At 52.5% G+C, this 13237-nt stretch overlaps 5 protein-coding genes across 5 annotated transcripts; 1 reads left to right on the top strand and 4 right to left on the bottom strand.

Moving 5' to 3' along the window:
- Positions 1 to 239: 239 nt before the first annotated feature.
- On the bottom strand, positions 240 to 911 carry EJ05DRAFT_496605 (uncharacterized protein; the record flags this gene model as incomplete). Its single annotated transcript, XM_033746419.1, has 3 exons — positions 240 to 284; positions 337 to 660; positions 729 to 911. The coding sequence occupies 3 exons, from the start codon at positions 909 to 911 to the stop codon at positions 240 to 242; spliced, it is 552 nt and encodes a 183-aa protein (XP_033604155.1).
- A 658-nt stretch (positions 912 to 1569) lies between these two features.
- Positions 1570 to 2182, bottom strand: EJ05DRAFT_507343 (uncharacterized protein; the record flags this gene model as incomplete). Its single annotated transcript, XM_033747914.1, has 2 exons — positions 1570 to 1818; positions 1949 to 2182. 2 exons carry the CDS (start codon positions 2180 to 2182, stop codon positions 1570 to 1572), a joined length of 483 nt encoding a protein of 160 aa, XP_033604154.1.
- A 217-nt stretch (positions 2183 to 2399) lies between these two features.
- EJ05DRAFT_530319 (uncharacterized protein) lies at positions 2400 to 4910 on the bottom strand. Its single transcript, XM_033748963.1, has 3 exons — positions 4743 to 4910; positions 3491 to 4690; positions 2400 to 3440 (listed from the first exon to the last, which is right to left on the bottom strand). Exons 1-3 carry the CDS (start codon positions 4854 to 4856, stop codon positions 2622 to 2624), a joined length of 2133 nt encoding a protein of 710 aa, XP_033604153.1. The 5' UTR covers positions 4857 to 4910; the 3' UTR covers positions 2400 to 2621.
- A 170-nt stretch (positions 4911 to 5080) lies between these two features.
- On the top strand, positions 5081 to 6661 carry EJ05DRAFT_472673 (uncharacterized protein). Its single transcript, XM_033743231.1, has one exon. The coding sequence runs from the start codon at positions 5193 to 5195 to the stop codon at positions 6483 to 6485; it is 1293 nt and encodes a 430-aa protein (XP_033604152.1). The 5' UTR covers positions 5081 to 5192; the 3' UTR covers positions 6486 to 6661.
- Positions 6662 to 11066: 4405 nt separating this feature from the next.
- On the bottom strand, positions 11067 to 12521 carry EJ05DRAFT_182500 (uncharacterized protein). Its single transcript, XM_033739597.1, has one exon. It carries the CDS (start codon positions 12369 to 12371, stop codon positions 11358 to 11360), a length of 1014 nt encoding a protein of 337 aa, XP_033604151.1. The 5' UTR covers positions 12372 to 12521; the 3' UTR covers positions 11067 to 11357.
- Between the last annotated feature and the right edge of the window lie 716 nt (positions 12522 to 13237).

The raw sequence follows: 13237 nt of genomic DNA, 5'->3' as shown, positions 1-13237 counted from the left end.
GGGAGAGATGGAAGGTTTGGACGAACGACTTGCGAGATTTGAAGTGGTCTGGTAAGAGAGGGGGTGTGTGGTGAACTTGCGCAAGTGAAGCACTGGGCGGGACAGTACAAAGTGAATCAATCAAGAGATGGCAGCTTTGACCAAATGTCTAATTCAAAGATAAGTACTGTCTACAGCAATGATGATGAGAAACAGGCCCATGCCACGACCACACCCGGTCGTTCCAATCCATCATCTATCTATTGGGGCTCAGCCATAATAGTAGAGCCATTGGTAACTCCATACTAAGACCATGTCAGCAGGACCCTTTTCCATATCTGAATGGTGGATACTTACGCTGGCCAGCGTGCGGCTCCCATCCAGCATTTGATTTCCCAGGTAATAGATCCATTGCGTAGGTTCATACCCTTCGGCAGCATACATCTCGTCGTAAAGCAGTCTCGCACTGTCTGTAAGACGCATCTCAAGTACAGTCTCCTGGGCCTCAAGCGTGTCGGTTACAACATATAGCTTTGCATACGGAGATGGTTTCTTGACCGGTTCGGGCTGGGCGTCGTCTGCGATACCATCGAGTGGTTCGGGCTTGGCTTGTTCGCACGTTTCGATTTCCATGTCGAGGTGTGGAAGCACTTTTATGGTGTCATAGTCTTCCATGCCGAACTACTCAGATAATATATTGGTCACCAAAAGTCTCCTCGCGGGATCAGTGTCATGGAGGTTAAACTTACGTCTGCAGGTGTCTCGTGGCCATGGATTGTTTTGCCGTCGAGTTCGAAGCTCAGTTCGGAGAAGGTCTTGTTTTGCTCGGCGCAGAATCTCTGGAGGATCTTCTGGAAAGGGATGTTGTTCCAGGTGACGATCTCGTTGTGGGGGCCGCTGACCGCGATCGAGATTGCTTTTGGCTCAGCCATGATGAATTGTTAGAGGTCAAGTGGTATGTGGTGTGTAGTGGTAGGTGGTGTGTAGTGGAAGGTGTAAGAACTGTGATTGCTATGGGCGGTGCCTGTTATATATAGTTCCTCTCAGATGGTGAAAGACTACAACAGTACTGTTCAAGAAAAGTAACATGGCATGTCTAGTGTTGGGCTATGATGAAAGCATGACCGTGCTGTTCAACTTAGTTATCAAGTGAAAGCTATATCCCTTTTCAAATCGGTGTCCAGAAACGTCTGTTTTGCCTCGCAACAGTGCTTGAACAGCGTCAACTTGAATCACTACTCTTGCCGACTCACACTACAAACCACTTGAATTATAACTCCTTATGCTCAACTCACCCGGCAGTCCATAGCCATCCTCATCGACGTTGACCGAGGATCCCACTGGCAAATTTCACAAACCACAACCAACATTGCGCATCACGTAGGACATGCTCTGTGTCATTTAGCATTTCACAGCCATGAACCGCCTACGAATAAACCCAAAACGTCAGGCTACGACGAACCCATGTCCCAACACCCACCCTGTTCCTCATCCATACCCCCTTAATCCTATCCCAAACCCCCATACCCAACCCTACTCCATACCAATGCGCAGCACATCCCCAACCCCAACCCCCCTCTCCAGAAACCATCAAACCCACAACCACTCCTCCGACCGCGCCACCCCCCTCCTCGACCTCACAGCCATCTCCCTAGCCATCATCTCCCGCGCAACAAGCATATCCTCCGAAACCGGCGCCCGCCGAGCCTCCTCCCCCAACCCCTGCTCCGCACACCACCACCTCTCAAAAAACCCATTCGCATACGCCCACTGGCCGCGCAGGCCATCGTACGCCTGGTTGACGTCCACTTTCACCGTGTCTAGATCGCAGAGTCGCGCCTGTGCGGGCACACGGGGGGTGGGGTTAGTTTTTCTGCTTCTCGTGGGGAATTAAAAAAAAAAAAAAAAAAAAAAAGCTAGTGCTGGGGGAAAGGCTCAGGATGGATGGAGAGAAAGAATGATGTCTTACCGAAGCAGCGGTCTGGTTGTACGCGAGCAGTGTGTTGAGGCGGCCGTGGAAGAAACATGTCCAGGCGGGCACGGTGCTGGTTTCGGTGCACCAGGCCTCCATGAGCTCGCTCAGGGGCGCGGTTTCGGGGAGGTAGGCGTAGCGGGTGCTGCCGGTGTTTGACATGAGTCTGATTTGGAGGATGCGTGGCATGGGCTTGAGGATGATCTGCTTCTGTTTGTGTGGGGAGAACATGTTGATGGTGGTTGCTTTGTTAAGTGTGGGGAGGAAGTTGTGTGTGGAGGAAGGTGAGGCCGGGGTGTGGATCGCAGGAGTAGGGATCGAATCTGGGAGGGCGAGAAGGCGTTGACAGGGCTGTTGAGCTTGTGTAGTTGGTTGTCTGCTATATTGGTCTGTTCAAGTCAATGTTCTCAAAGGCTATTATTGCCTGCCGGGTAAAGCTGTAGAAGGTGCGTGAAAACCACAGTCAAGTATTTTCGAGGAATAAGAAGACTTTATAACAAGAACTTAGGCGACCAACTCAAAGCCTTCACTTCCCACCGTCACATAATGTTATCTCTAAACAAAGTGAACTAGCACAACATGAGTGAATAGGATCTGGGATTGAGGGTGGCGGATACGATCAATATGGCGGGCAGTCTGCGGCACAATTATCATCACATTAACTGACTCCTTATCCGTCTGTCAAAACTCTCGTCCAGTCGAATTTCCTCCACCTCTTCCTGAACGGTTCCACCCGCCGATCCTCTCGGCTCCAGCGGCCTTGTCTCTTGATGACATCCGGGGCAGCATCGACCATGCCGCCGATAATCTCCCGCGCGAACAAGTCGCCCTTTGGCCATCTAGCTTCGTTCTCCACCACGTGTCCCATGCCGCCGTCCAGCTCGAACCAGACATGGAAGTAAGGCATCTCTTTCGCAATGCTTCTGCGGAACGCCACTCGGCCCATTCCCTCCCTCGAACGCTTTAGTGTATCGATAATCTTCTTGTGCTGAGACCACTCGTCATCTGCTGTGAGCATAGCCTCCTTGAAGAATGCCGGGGCGGTATCGCCGAGGGAGTATGGAATCGGAACGGCCATCATGGCTGCGTGTTTCCTGCGCTGAGGCGCGACGGCGTTTTCGTAGAAGAGTACCTCGCGCCCCTGATCGTGGTACATGCGGGTAAGGCACTTCATGAAGTTGCGAATCTCTTCCCATTCATCGTCGTCGCACTCTAGGAGATTGGTACGATGTTGGATCGGTACAATGACGGAGCCACCTTCAGTAAGCTCGGGTTCTGTGGCAAGGGTAAGGTAGACGCGGGTACCCAGAGAGACGATGGGCGCGACAGGGGGCTTATTGGTATCCTCATGGTGGCAGAGGATACACGAGTCGAGGATGCGGTTCATCTTTTGGAAGTCGTTGATGGCCATGTTTCGAAGGTTGATTTCCGACTTGGCCACGCGCTTCGCAAGCTTCTCGGCATTCTCGTCCATGTAGTCGAGATCGTTCTGCAGCACTTGTGAGTGGCTATCCAATATGGAGGTTTAGGTTTACTTACGTCAAACTTGCCATCCTTGGCTATCCTTTCCGCGAGCGCCATGCCTTCTCTACCTGCTTGGTTCCTCGTCCGTCTCTCTTGTCTGACCATGTCTTCTATACTCATATCCTCGTTCTCAACAACAGTACCGCGCTCTCTGCCCCTCTTGTTTTGCACTGCTGTCACCTCGCCCTTTCGACCTCCTGTTAGCATCCGATTGTCCATGGCACCCAGAACAACGACATCGGACTCTCTGGGATTTGCCGCAGCAGCAGCGACAGCATCGTTATATTCTTGTTCCAGCCGAACTGCATTCTCCGCACCACGAAGCTTCGCCTTCATCATTTGGGCCTTGAGCTTGTTCAAAGCTGTCTGATCGAGTATAGCCGTATTCACCGGCGCTGCTTGTTCGGGGACAATCTGACCTTGCGGTAAGTCCCCCACATCCAGTTGCTCGGAAGGTCTTGGTTCTCTTCGAATGCCCATATTCATCTTTCGCTCCTGGAACAGTTCTCCACTGGGCTTCTCTTTCCCGACATAATCTCTTCCGTACATATTCCGACGGTCCAGCTCTATCTCTTCTTCCCTCGCATCGTCAAACGCGCGCAGGTCTTCGTATCGCTCCAGCGCAACCTCCTCCAATGGCTGATCAGTCTCCTTCGCTTTCCGATACACCGCCTTGAGCTTCGTCATACGCCACTGTGACCCGGAGTCCCCAAATGTATAGTCTATTTCGTGCTGCGCGGGCTCTTCCGCAAGATCGTTTGCCTTCTTGAATTCTCCAACATTCTTCAGGAAGCTGTTGAGCTCGTTTTTATGGACCTTGAGGTTGTAGTCGTTTTGCGTGGCTTGGATCCTGTGCGGCTTCGCCTCCTCTTTCTTCCTCTTGTGTACGTAGTCTACGTCCAGTGATGAGGGGGCTTCCATCCAGGCATCGCGCTTTAAATCCTTCGTTGCGTATTCCTCGAGCTGTTGGTCTAGGATATCGTCGTCTGGGGGTGGCGCTACCTCCTTCTCTACCCACTCGTCTTCCTCGTCATCGAGAGGCTCTTGTGGCGCTGCTATCAACGTGTCGGAGGCTTCGCGATCCTTGTGAGATGGTTTATTGTCGTCATCGCGTCGCGAACGCTTGTGTCGGTGCTTGGAGTCGCCGTCACGGTCGCGAGAACTCTCTCTCCGGGACGAACGGTGCTTATGGCTGTGCCGATGCTTGTCATCATGCTATCCATCTGTCAACCTCTGCAATCTCAGCAGCGTGTTTTGGTATACAAACCTTTGAGCGATGGTGATGTCTGTCCCTACTCCGGCTCCTGTCGCGTTTCCGATGCGAATGCGACTCTTTCGCTTTGCTCTCGGCCAGCTCCTTTTCAAAGTCGTCCAAGCCCATTGCGTCTTGTGTGCTCTGGCGGAATTTGTTGGTTGATGCAAGCTTGAAATCACGTTCGCGGATGGGAGGGAGCTAAGCTTCGGACGCTAAAGTTGGCTGGCTGGCTGGCTGCTCTCCTCCGGCTGCTTCGCCGACGTCCGTGCGCAAAAAGTCAACTTCATGTGTCGATCTGAGGGGCCTTGCTTGTGATGTCGCGACAACTCCAACAACGCTACACCAAACGGACTCGAACTGCCAAAGGACACAGAACCGGATACAAAACCACACCTACAAATCCATCGTGAGAGCTTCCCAACATACCTCACGCTCGCAAGAGCTTCTCTCTCTCTCCCCATCATGGCCACCTCCACCCCCCCAAACCCCACGCCCTCAACCACCACCCCTCACACCACCGACTCCCCCGTGGCAATAGTCTGCGTAGGCATGGCCGGCTCCGGCAAAACAACCTTCATGCAACGCATCAACGCGCACCTCCACTCCAAAAAGCAGGCCCCCTACGTCGTCAACCTCGACCCCGCCGTCCTCAACGTCCCCTTCGACAGCAACATCGACATCCGCGACTCGGTAAACTACAAGGAGGTAATGGCGCAGTACAACCTCGGGCCCAACGGCGGCATCCTCACCTCGCTCAACCTCTTCAGCACCAAGATCGACCAGATCCTCGCGCTGCTGGAGAAGCGCACCGCGCCCGCCACCGCCACCGTCACAACACCTCGCATCCGCCACATCCTCGTCGACACGCCGGGTCAGATAGAAGTGTTTGTGTGGAGCGCAAGCGGGGACATCCTGCTGAATGCGCTGGCAAGCAGTTTCCCGACCGTGATCGCATACGTAATTGACACGCCGCGCACGACGGCAACGAGCACCTTCATGAGCAACATGCTGTATGCCGTCTCGATCCTGTACAAGACGAAGCTGCCCATGATCCTCGTGTTCAACAAGACCGACATCGCGGACGCCGGCTTCGCGGCGACGTGGATGGGCGACTGGGAGGCCTTTCAGCGGGCGCTGCGCAGCGAGGAAGACGCGGGCACGTTTGGCGGCGCGGAGGGCAACGATGCGCTCGGCGGTGGGGGAAGCGGGTATATGGGCAGTCTGCTGAGTAGTATGGGGATGGTGCTTGAGGAGTTCTACAAGCACCTGTCTGTGGTGGGCGTGAGCAGCATGACGGGCGACGGGATCGACGGGTTTTTTGCGGCCGTGGAGACGAAGAAGGAGGAGTTTCTGCGCGACTACAAGCCCGAGCTGGAGCGGCGGATGGCGCAGAAGGGCAGGGATAAGGAGGAGCGCCGGCAGCGGGATCTCGATAGACTGATGCGGGATATGAATGTGACGGAGGCTGGCAAGGGGAAGAAGACGCGGACTGGCCCGCCTTCCAAGGAGGAGCCGGAGACGGTCAGTGAGGCAGAGGACGAGGAGGAGGACTTGAATGAGTTTCACGCAGGTCGCGTTGATGATGATGATGACGACGATGAGGAAGACGAGGACTTTGGAGGGGCTGGCACGCAGGACGGGTTACAGCAGCGGTACATGCAGGCCTTGAGAGGCGGTGATCAGGATGACCTGATGGAGGAGGACGTCAGTTTCGAGCGTTTCATGAGCCAGGTCAATGCCGGTGGACGGGCGTAAAGCAAGAGAATCTCAAATCGTGATTGATGTTGGAGTTATTGGGGGGACATTGCATCTCACGGCGTCAAGGTCTGTCAGTGGACGCGCAGCAGGATAAACATCCTGCCTCGAAAGTAGTCCAGATACCACACATGTATTTCACTGTGAAACAAACAATATAACATATCATGAACCTCACATTGCACTTTTGACGAAACAGACCGTATATAATAATAACATGAAGATATATAATACACTTGGGCGGATGATTAAGCAAACAGATTCCAGTTCAATCAAGCAAAAATACAAAACATTCAGCAGTGGGTATTCGCTAGTGGTCACCCACCTAACTACTAATCCACCCCTAACCAACTTAAATAGGCGGGAGCGAACGGGACCGCTTGCTTTCTGGTTGGTATGGCCGAATGTGCTTGAAGTCTGCAAAAATGAGATTATATTAGAGCAGATCAGACCTCGTTGCTTGATGGGGGTTGGAGACGCTGCCGTCGTGTGGCCAGCTCAGATAATTATTGGGAATCTTGAACGCTTAATCTGGATCAGACAAACAGTATAAACTGAATCCCCTCCCCAAATACTTCAGCATGAATATCGCAGAACCAGTCAAAAGTCCCAACTACCTCTACATATAACACATCACATTACTCCCATCCCAGCTCAAAGCAACCCACCTCAGCATCGCGCCCAAAGCCACCCAACGCCATACTACGAAAAGCAAACAATCCATATCCCTTCCTCCTCCCTGCCTGGCGGTTCAGATCGATGATGATCATGCAAACACAAGCTTTCTTCTTCCTCAACACCGTACCATGTCCATAACACCAGGTCCACGCAAAGAACCCTGAACCACACCTTCATGATATAATACTACCAACGAACGCCACAGCAGCACGACATAAAATCCCCGAATACCTCAAGCTCCCCCCAGCAACGGCCTCAACTCACTCATTCATTCAAACCCATCCCGCCCAGCCACAATGTACACACACACCCGCATAAATCCCCCGAAGACAATCCCATCATCGTCATCATAACCCCATGCACCGAGTATGACGTAGTAGCCATATTAAAAAAAATTCCCCATACAGACCACGACCGACCGCAGGACATATATGCGGGCGGGCGCACGCACGCGCGCGTGTGCTCAGGTGCTCGTGCGTTGCAGCTAGCATATGCAGCAAGACGGAGATCACGCATGATATTCGATCGGCATCGAGAAGAAAAGAAAAAAAGAACTGCCGCTTGCCGCGCAACGGCAGGCGCCTTGCTTAGGCAGGCACGCGGGTGCGCGGACTCGGAGATGTGGCAGATTTCTTTGGGGGGAGGGAGGGGGGTCTATGGATGGCGGGATTATTTTTTGCATGGGAGATCAGAGCTGGTGAGGCGAGATCTTGGGGGATTTATGCTGGGCTGGTGGTGGTGCTGGTGGGCGTTGTCATGCGACTGACTTACTTACCTGTCTTGATGATGTGCGAGATCGTGAATCGTGTTTGTGTGTTGGTGGTTGTCGTGGATGAACTTTAGCAGGTCCCGCGGGGGTGTATGTGTGGGATGGGACGGGATGCGTGTGAAACATGCCTTGCTACTATGGATGGATGGTGTGTGTTCGTTGTTGTCTCAGGTCTGCGTGTCCCGGCCTGGCTCCTGGGATAGTGAGGCTGTCTTGAAGCAGGTTAAGACGTGGGTGTTAATGCTAACTAATTAGGAAATCCTGAGGTCGGCCGAAGATTCCATGCTAGGAGAGGACGAGACTGATGAAACAGCGTTCATGACTTGTGTCGATGGGCATGGGAGGGAGGGCCTGGTGGACCCTGCTATGAGAGGCCCGCTGTCCTGCATGTTGTCTAGCCACCAGGGCTGGTACCTATGCACTGACGTCATTTGTGAAAATGCTTGCGAGGACTGATAAGAACGGAAATCAAAGTTCATGATAGAGGTAAGAAAATAAGTCTTTGTTGAATGCATAGTCTGACCTGATGCCCTAGCACTGCCGCCTTGAGGGTCATCGTGGATCGCGCATTTGCAAAGACGGGACAAATGGACCGATCGTGATTGCAGACCAGGTCGCAAAAAGTAGGTAGAAGAAAACAGGTATACAGTAGATAGAGCGTATTAGGAACCCAAGGGGCGGCTTTACCGCATCTGCATGTCTCACCAGGAGGCAGGTGTGGGTGTTTAGCAGGTCCGCCTGGGCACGGAACACCAAGACTGCATCGTCAGATCGAAAAGTGGCTGTGGATCTGGTGTTGAAGAGCCCGTGAGATGGGCGGCAGAATGAGATGAAAGGTCAGGAGCAGTCAAGTCTCGCTGCGAGTCCGTGACCACGATCTAAAATGCACAGCTCTTCTTGTGACAATGACATTTGTTTTTACGACCGATAACGCGCGAAACAGACCAGGGTATTATGATCAGAAACCAGGACGACGCGGTAACAAGATTAGGATCTGGGAGTCTTCCAGGGATGCCGCTTGTCAACGTGGCAGGGCGTCGCAAAGACGTAGGGGGGATCTGTCAGGTAGAAAGGCTGTAGATTGGTATTACAGTAGTCAGCAAGCAGCGATGCAGTAGTCATCATGCATGCATGCGCACTGACGATACGGTTTTTGACCACAAGGGGAATCTTGAGGCGATCATGGGAGTTGGCATCGAGATTTAACATTTGCGATCACCGATCTTTGCGACTCGTGGTGTGGGGCAAAAGACCCTCACGGTCCATCGCAGTCACGAGATCAGCGCTGTCCACAACGGTCCAATGTCAACAGGCTGCGCGACTTTGCGCACAGGGCGTGAAGCAGGGTCCATTGAGGCTCAAAATAGCAATATGAGCGTTCTTTCGATGTCTGCAGCTTTATTGACAGGCCGAAAGATCGTGAGAGTAGCTTGGTGTTGAGTGCTGCGTTCTGATCAGTGCGCGCTCACGTTGCGACCGGGCACACACATCCCTGGCTGGCTGTTGGGAGCGTGAGCCTGCCAGTGACGTGTACCCGGGAACCGAGGGTATATCCAAATCTTGCTGCGGAAACTGTCCTTCGACATCATTTTCTACGTTCGGCACAGAGCAGGAGAAGGCTGGAGGAGCAGCTCATCGTCGATTGAGCATCGTAAATCCCCATAGAATATTGGCGGAAGCTCTAAGCCCTTTAACGCCCGCTGGCCGCATACTATCATTCGATAGCATCGGACGAACTGCCTGGGATGTCGAAAATCACGCGTACCCTTGGTGCCGGGATCTCCCCCCCTTAAACGGTTCGTGCAAGACGCACCACTTCGATCTAGGGCAAATATGTACTTAGATCGGTCCTGAAGACGCCAGGTAATATTCAGAAGCGCATCAGGTCTTCGACAGGGTTGCCGGCCAACCTCGTTGCATCGTTTCTATGGAGCGGAAACGTTCCACCTTGGACGCGATGCGCCAGTAGCAGGTAATGTGATTTGATGCTCGAGAGGGGGATGTTGGACGTGGTCGTGCGGGGTCAGGCTCAGAGCTCTCGATCAAATGAATGACGCGTACTTGACTTCAGCTCTACGTGTTCCGTTGTATACTGCTGGCGTGGAAAACGAGCCGTTAGTGAACACCCGCGTACAGTAGACAACAGACGAAGATGAGAGGGGTCCAAAGTCCAGACACCAGACCGGTCAAGCCGTCCACGAATAACATCGCGAGGGACTACACGCTGCTAGCTAGCACACAAGGAAGGTCTGGCCAGGTGGAGGGGGGAAAGAAATGTGAAGAGAGATGCGGAGTAGGGAACATTAAAGTTAAAGCTTCTTTCCCAGCCAACCAGCACAAACGCGGCAAGTGGGCAGTGAACGGTTCTTTCTTGATTGGCTAGCCGGTCAGGAAAATCGAACGAGACCTGAGACGCTACCCCTCTCAGGGTCCTCCTTTGGCTGGGGATTTGAGGATTCAATCAAGCTGAAGCTCACATCTCGCAGGTAATGTGAGCAACACAAAACACGAATCAAACTCTGCTGTTGTCCCGCGAAAGGCTTCATTTCACATAATGCAACATGACCGGTCGTATCGGCGATTCAATGTGCGTCGTCGGGCAAATTCAAAAGTTAAACGCCTATGACGTCTGCAATAATTACCCGCTTACATGTCTACGCACGGCTGTTCAGCACACCGACAACAGGTATATCGTGTGTATGTCAGTATGATAGGTGTGCAGTATTGAATCAAGGACCTATTGGATCAGCTTCCAGGTATCCCCGCACAATTATGTCTCGTTGGTTCACGAGTCGATGTGTTGCGTCGTGCTGGCGAGTTTCTGCAAAGGTTCATATCACATAGAGTTCAGGACTTTTGAAGCAGACGTAGTTCCTAAGTTTGGAGAATATTGTTTACTGAGTTGTGTACCCGTTGACCGCGTATATGAATAGGAAGTTACAGTATGCAAAAAAAATAGAACAATTCCGGTGTGCTTCGCAGATGGCATTTGCCATACTGCCGATTCACGGGTATCAATATTCATAAATCCAACCACCCGTGCGACAGAATCGAACCCGCGCGATAGCAAGCAATCGCAACGCTGGATCCCGTTGGCCAATTCCGAATTTGAGATACATTGTGACCGGTATGCTTTTTCCCAGCCTTCCTAGAACAGATGCGAAACTTCGACCGGAACGCCGAATATGGGTATCGTAGATAACAAGAAAGTGACAGAACCCTGTTCTGAATTTTGACACTACACCGTCTTCTTGCGGGCTGTCGTACAAGAAGAGTGTCGATGTGCCCGGCTAGCGAGTATATAACAGTGGAGAGCCGTGAGGACATGCGTCTATATTACGTGAAGTGCGCAACAACAGAAAAACGGATAGAAAACTCGTAGCATCACAGCCATCTGATTCCATCATGTCTGCTAAAGTATCATGTTACTCGCTGTCACGCTTGTCAATCGCAGCCGCAGCGGCGAGAGTATCCAGGCCGAAAGAGGTCGACATGGACATTGGATTTATGGCACATTGTGATGGATCCGGGTACGTGTGACTCGGCATGTAATGTTGTTGATAAGGATCCATATGCACTTGAGACGCCATCGGAAAATTGGCTGTTGGGCTGATGGGTAGCTGAGGGAGAGCAGGATCAACAACCACTTGTTGCACAGGTTGCGCAGCCTGGAGAGGTGCAGGCTTTGGTCTCTTCATGTTCTGTTGCTTGACGACCTTCCTAGAACGGTCTTCGACAGCAGTGCCTTTGGTGGTGCTCCTGCCATTCAAGTGGGTACGACGATGCTGCTCCATGTTGTCCTTGCGAGTGAACGCTTTGTTGCACTCAGGGCACATCGCGTCCTTTTTCCCAGTGTGTTTCTTGGCGTGGCGAGCAGCATGTCCGGAGGTGGTGAAATGGTCACTGCAGTTGTACTGCTTCGCAACAGGACATGGATACTGATTCTTTTTGGACTTTTGTGCTGGAGCAGACTTGTTCTCGGCAGGAGGTTGGGCGTAATAGGCTGGCTGAGCAGGCGTGCTTTGCATGTAGGTCTGACTCAATGTTGGAGGCTGTTGTGGTATATACTGAGGCAGGTCCTTGTTGAAGTAGGCGGTGGAATCCGAGTAGGCTTGTGGGTGTGCATTCAAAGAATCGAGATAGCCAAATTCAGGTGTGATGGGCGAGGGAGTCTGCATGTCTGCCGTAGAGTCTGATGAGCGGCTGCGAACTAGAGACGGCGTTTGCGGAGATGAGCAGGGGGATGAGTAGCCCGACTGGAAGGATGACAGGCGTGTCACGCTGCTGGACGATAAGGTGTACTGTTGGTAGGATTGTGCAGAGCCTTGCGACGAGTAAGATGAATGTCGAGTGTTGGCGAAAGACTGTCGGTTTGGCAATGTTGTGTCGTCGGCGTTCAAGAGAGAAATTCGACGGCCGTTGGAGTCTTTCGCATCCATGGCGGTGGGCAAAAGACGAAGGAGCTCTCACAGGTTGGATGGACGAGGTGCGTGCGATCGGACGCCGAGCTATTTCCCGAAGCTGAGCCGGCGCAATCTAGCTGATGAATGGTGGACGGTGAGGAGGCTCGTCGTTGTATTTGTTGTGGAATATGGCCAAATAGAAATAGAATCAAGTGCTTCAAGGCTGGGGACGCTCTTTATAAAGTGTATGAGAGCAGTGTTGGACTAGGCAAAGGTGCGAATACTTTGTGCTGGTCGTGTGTGTGAAGCTAAGTAGAAACGACCCAGTTCGTGACGTTATGCTGTCGAAACCCTCGGTAGCGGCGGGTGGCAGTGGAACCACAGTTTGGTAGGAATGGTATAAGAGAGGCGTATTGTGGAATATGATGGGAGAGGCGAATGGTCAGAAGTAGTATGCAACTTTACAAACTGATCAAAAGGAATGATCACAAACAGACAACTCTCACGTAGGTCCCAGGTGGTAGGCAAGCACGAACGGGGGACGTGGGAGAGCTTTATGTCGACATGCGGCTGGGCGGGCAGCTTGGGAGAGCAGAGAGTAAGTTAGGGTTTTAGTGGTATATTGGGGGTATTAGGGTAGCTAGGTAATAATTGTCCCACTGCATCCACATATTCGCATGGTTTGGAACTGCGCAGACTGGGGGCATTTTCCTGCTCGGCCCTGGCAGGCGGTTGCTGTGCATTTTGCGCTGGGCGTAAGAGCGATGAGCAGCAATCGGGTTCGATCAGGAACAAGGGTAGACAGGGTTGCGACTGGGGATAGACCGCGACCCACTCGCTGCAGAGGATTTTTTGCTGAGCAAGGACTAGAGCATTTGAAAGTGTCAGGGGAGGGGGGGGGA

The sequence above is a fragment of the Pseudovirgaria hyperparasitica genome (assembly GCF_010093815.1).
Source record: "Pseudovirgaria hyperparasitica strain CBS 121739 unplaced genomic scaffold EJ05scaffold_2, whole genome shotgun sequence".
Lineage (NCBI taxonomy): Eukaryota > Fungi > Ascomycota > Dothideomycetes > Acrospermales > Acrospermaceae > Pseudovirgaria > Pseudovirgaria hyperparasitica.
This window is presented reverse-complemented; position numbering and strand designations above follow the sequence as displayed.

Coding starts and splice junctions, on each gene's coding strand:
- EJ05DRAFT_530319 (XM_033748963.1), bottom strand. CDS start 4,856: ATGGGCTTGGACGACTTTGAAAAGGAGCTGGCCGAGAGCAAAGCGAAA. Junction 4,691..4,742: donor GACATCACCATCGCTCAAAG/GTTTGTATACCA, acceptor ACAGATGGATAG/CATGATGACAAGCATCGGCA. Junction 3,441..3,490: donor CCAAGGATGGCAAGTTTGAC/GTAAGTAAACCT, acceptor CAAGTGCTGCAG/AACGATCTCGACTACATGGA.
- EJ05DRAFT_472673 (XM_033743231.1), top strand. CDS start 5,193: ATGGCCACCTCCACCCCCCCAAACCCCACGCCCTCAACCACCACCCCT.
- EJ05DRAFT_182500 (XM_033739597.1), bottom strand. CDS start 12,371: ATGGATGCGAAAGACTCCAACGGCCGTCGAATTTCTCTCTTGAACGCC.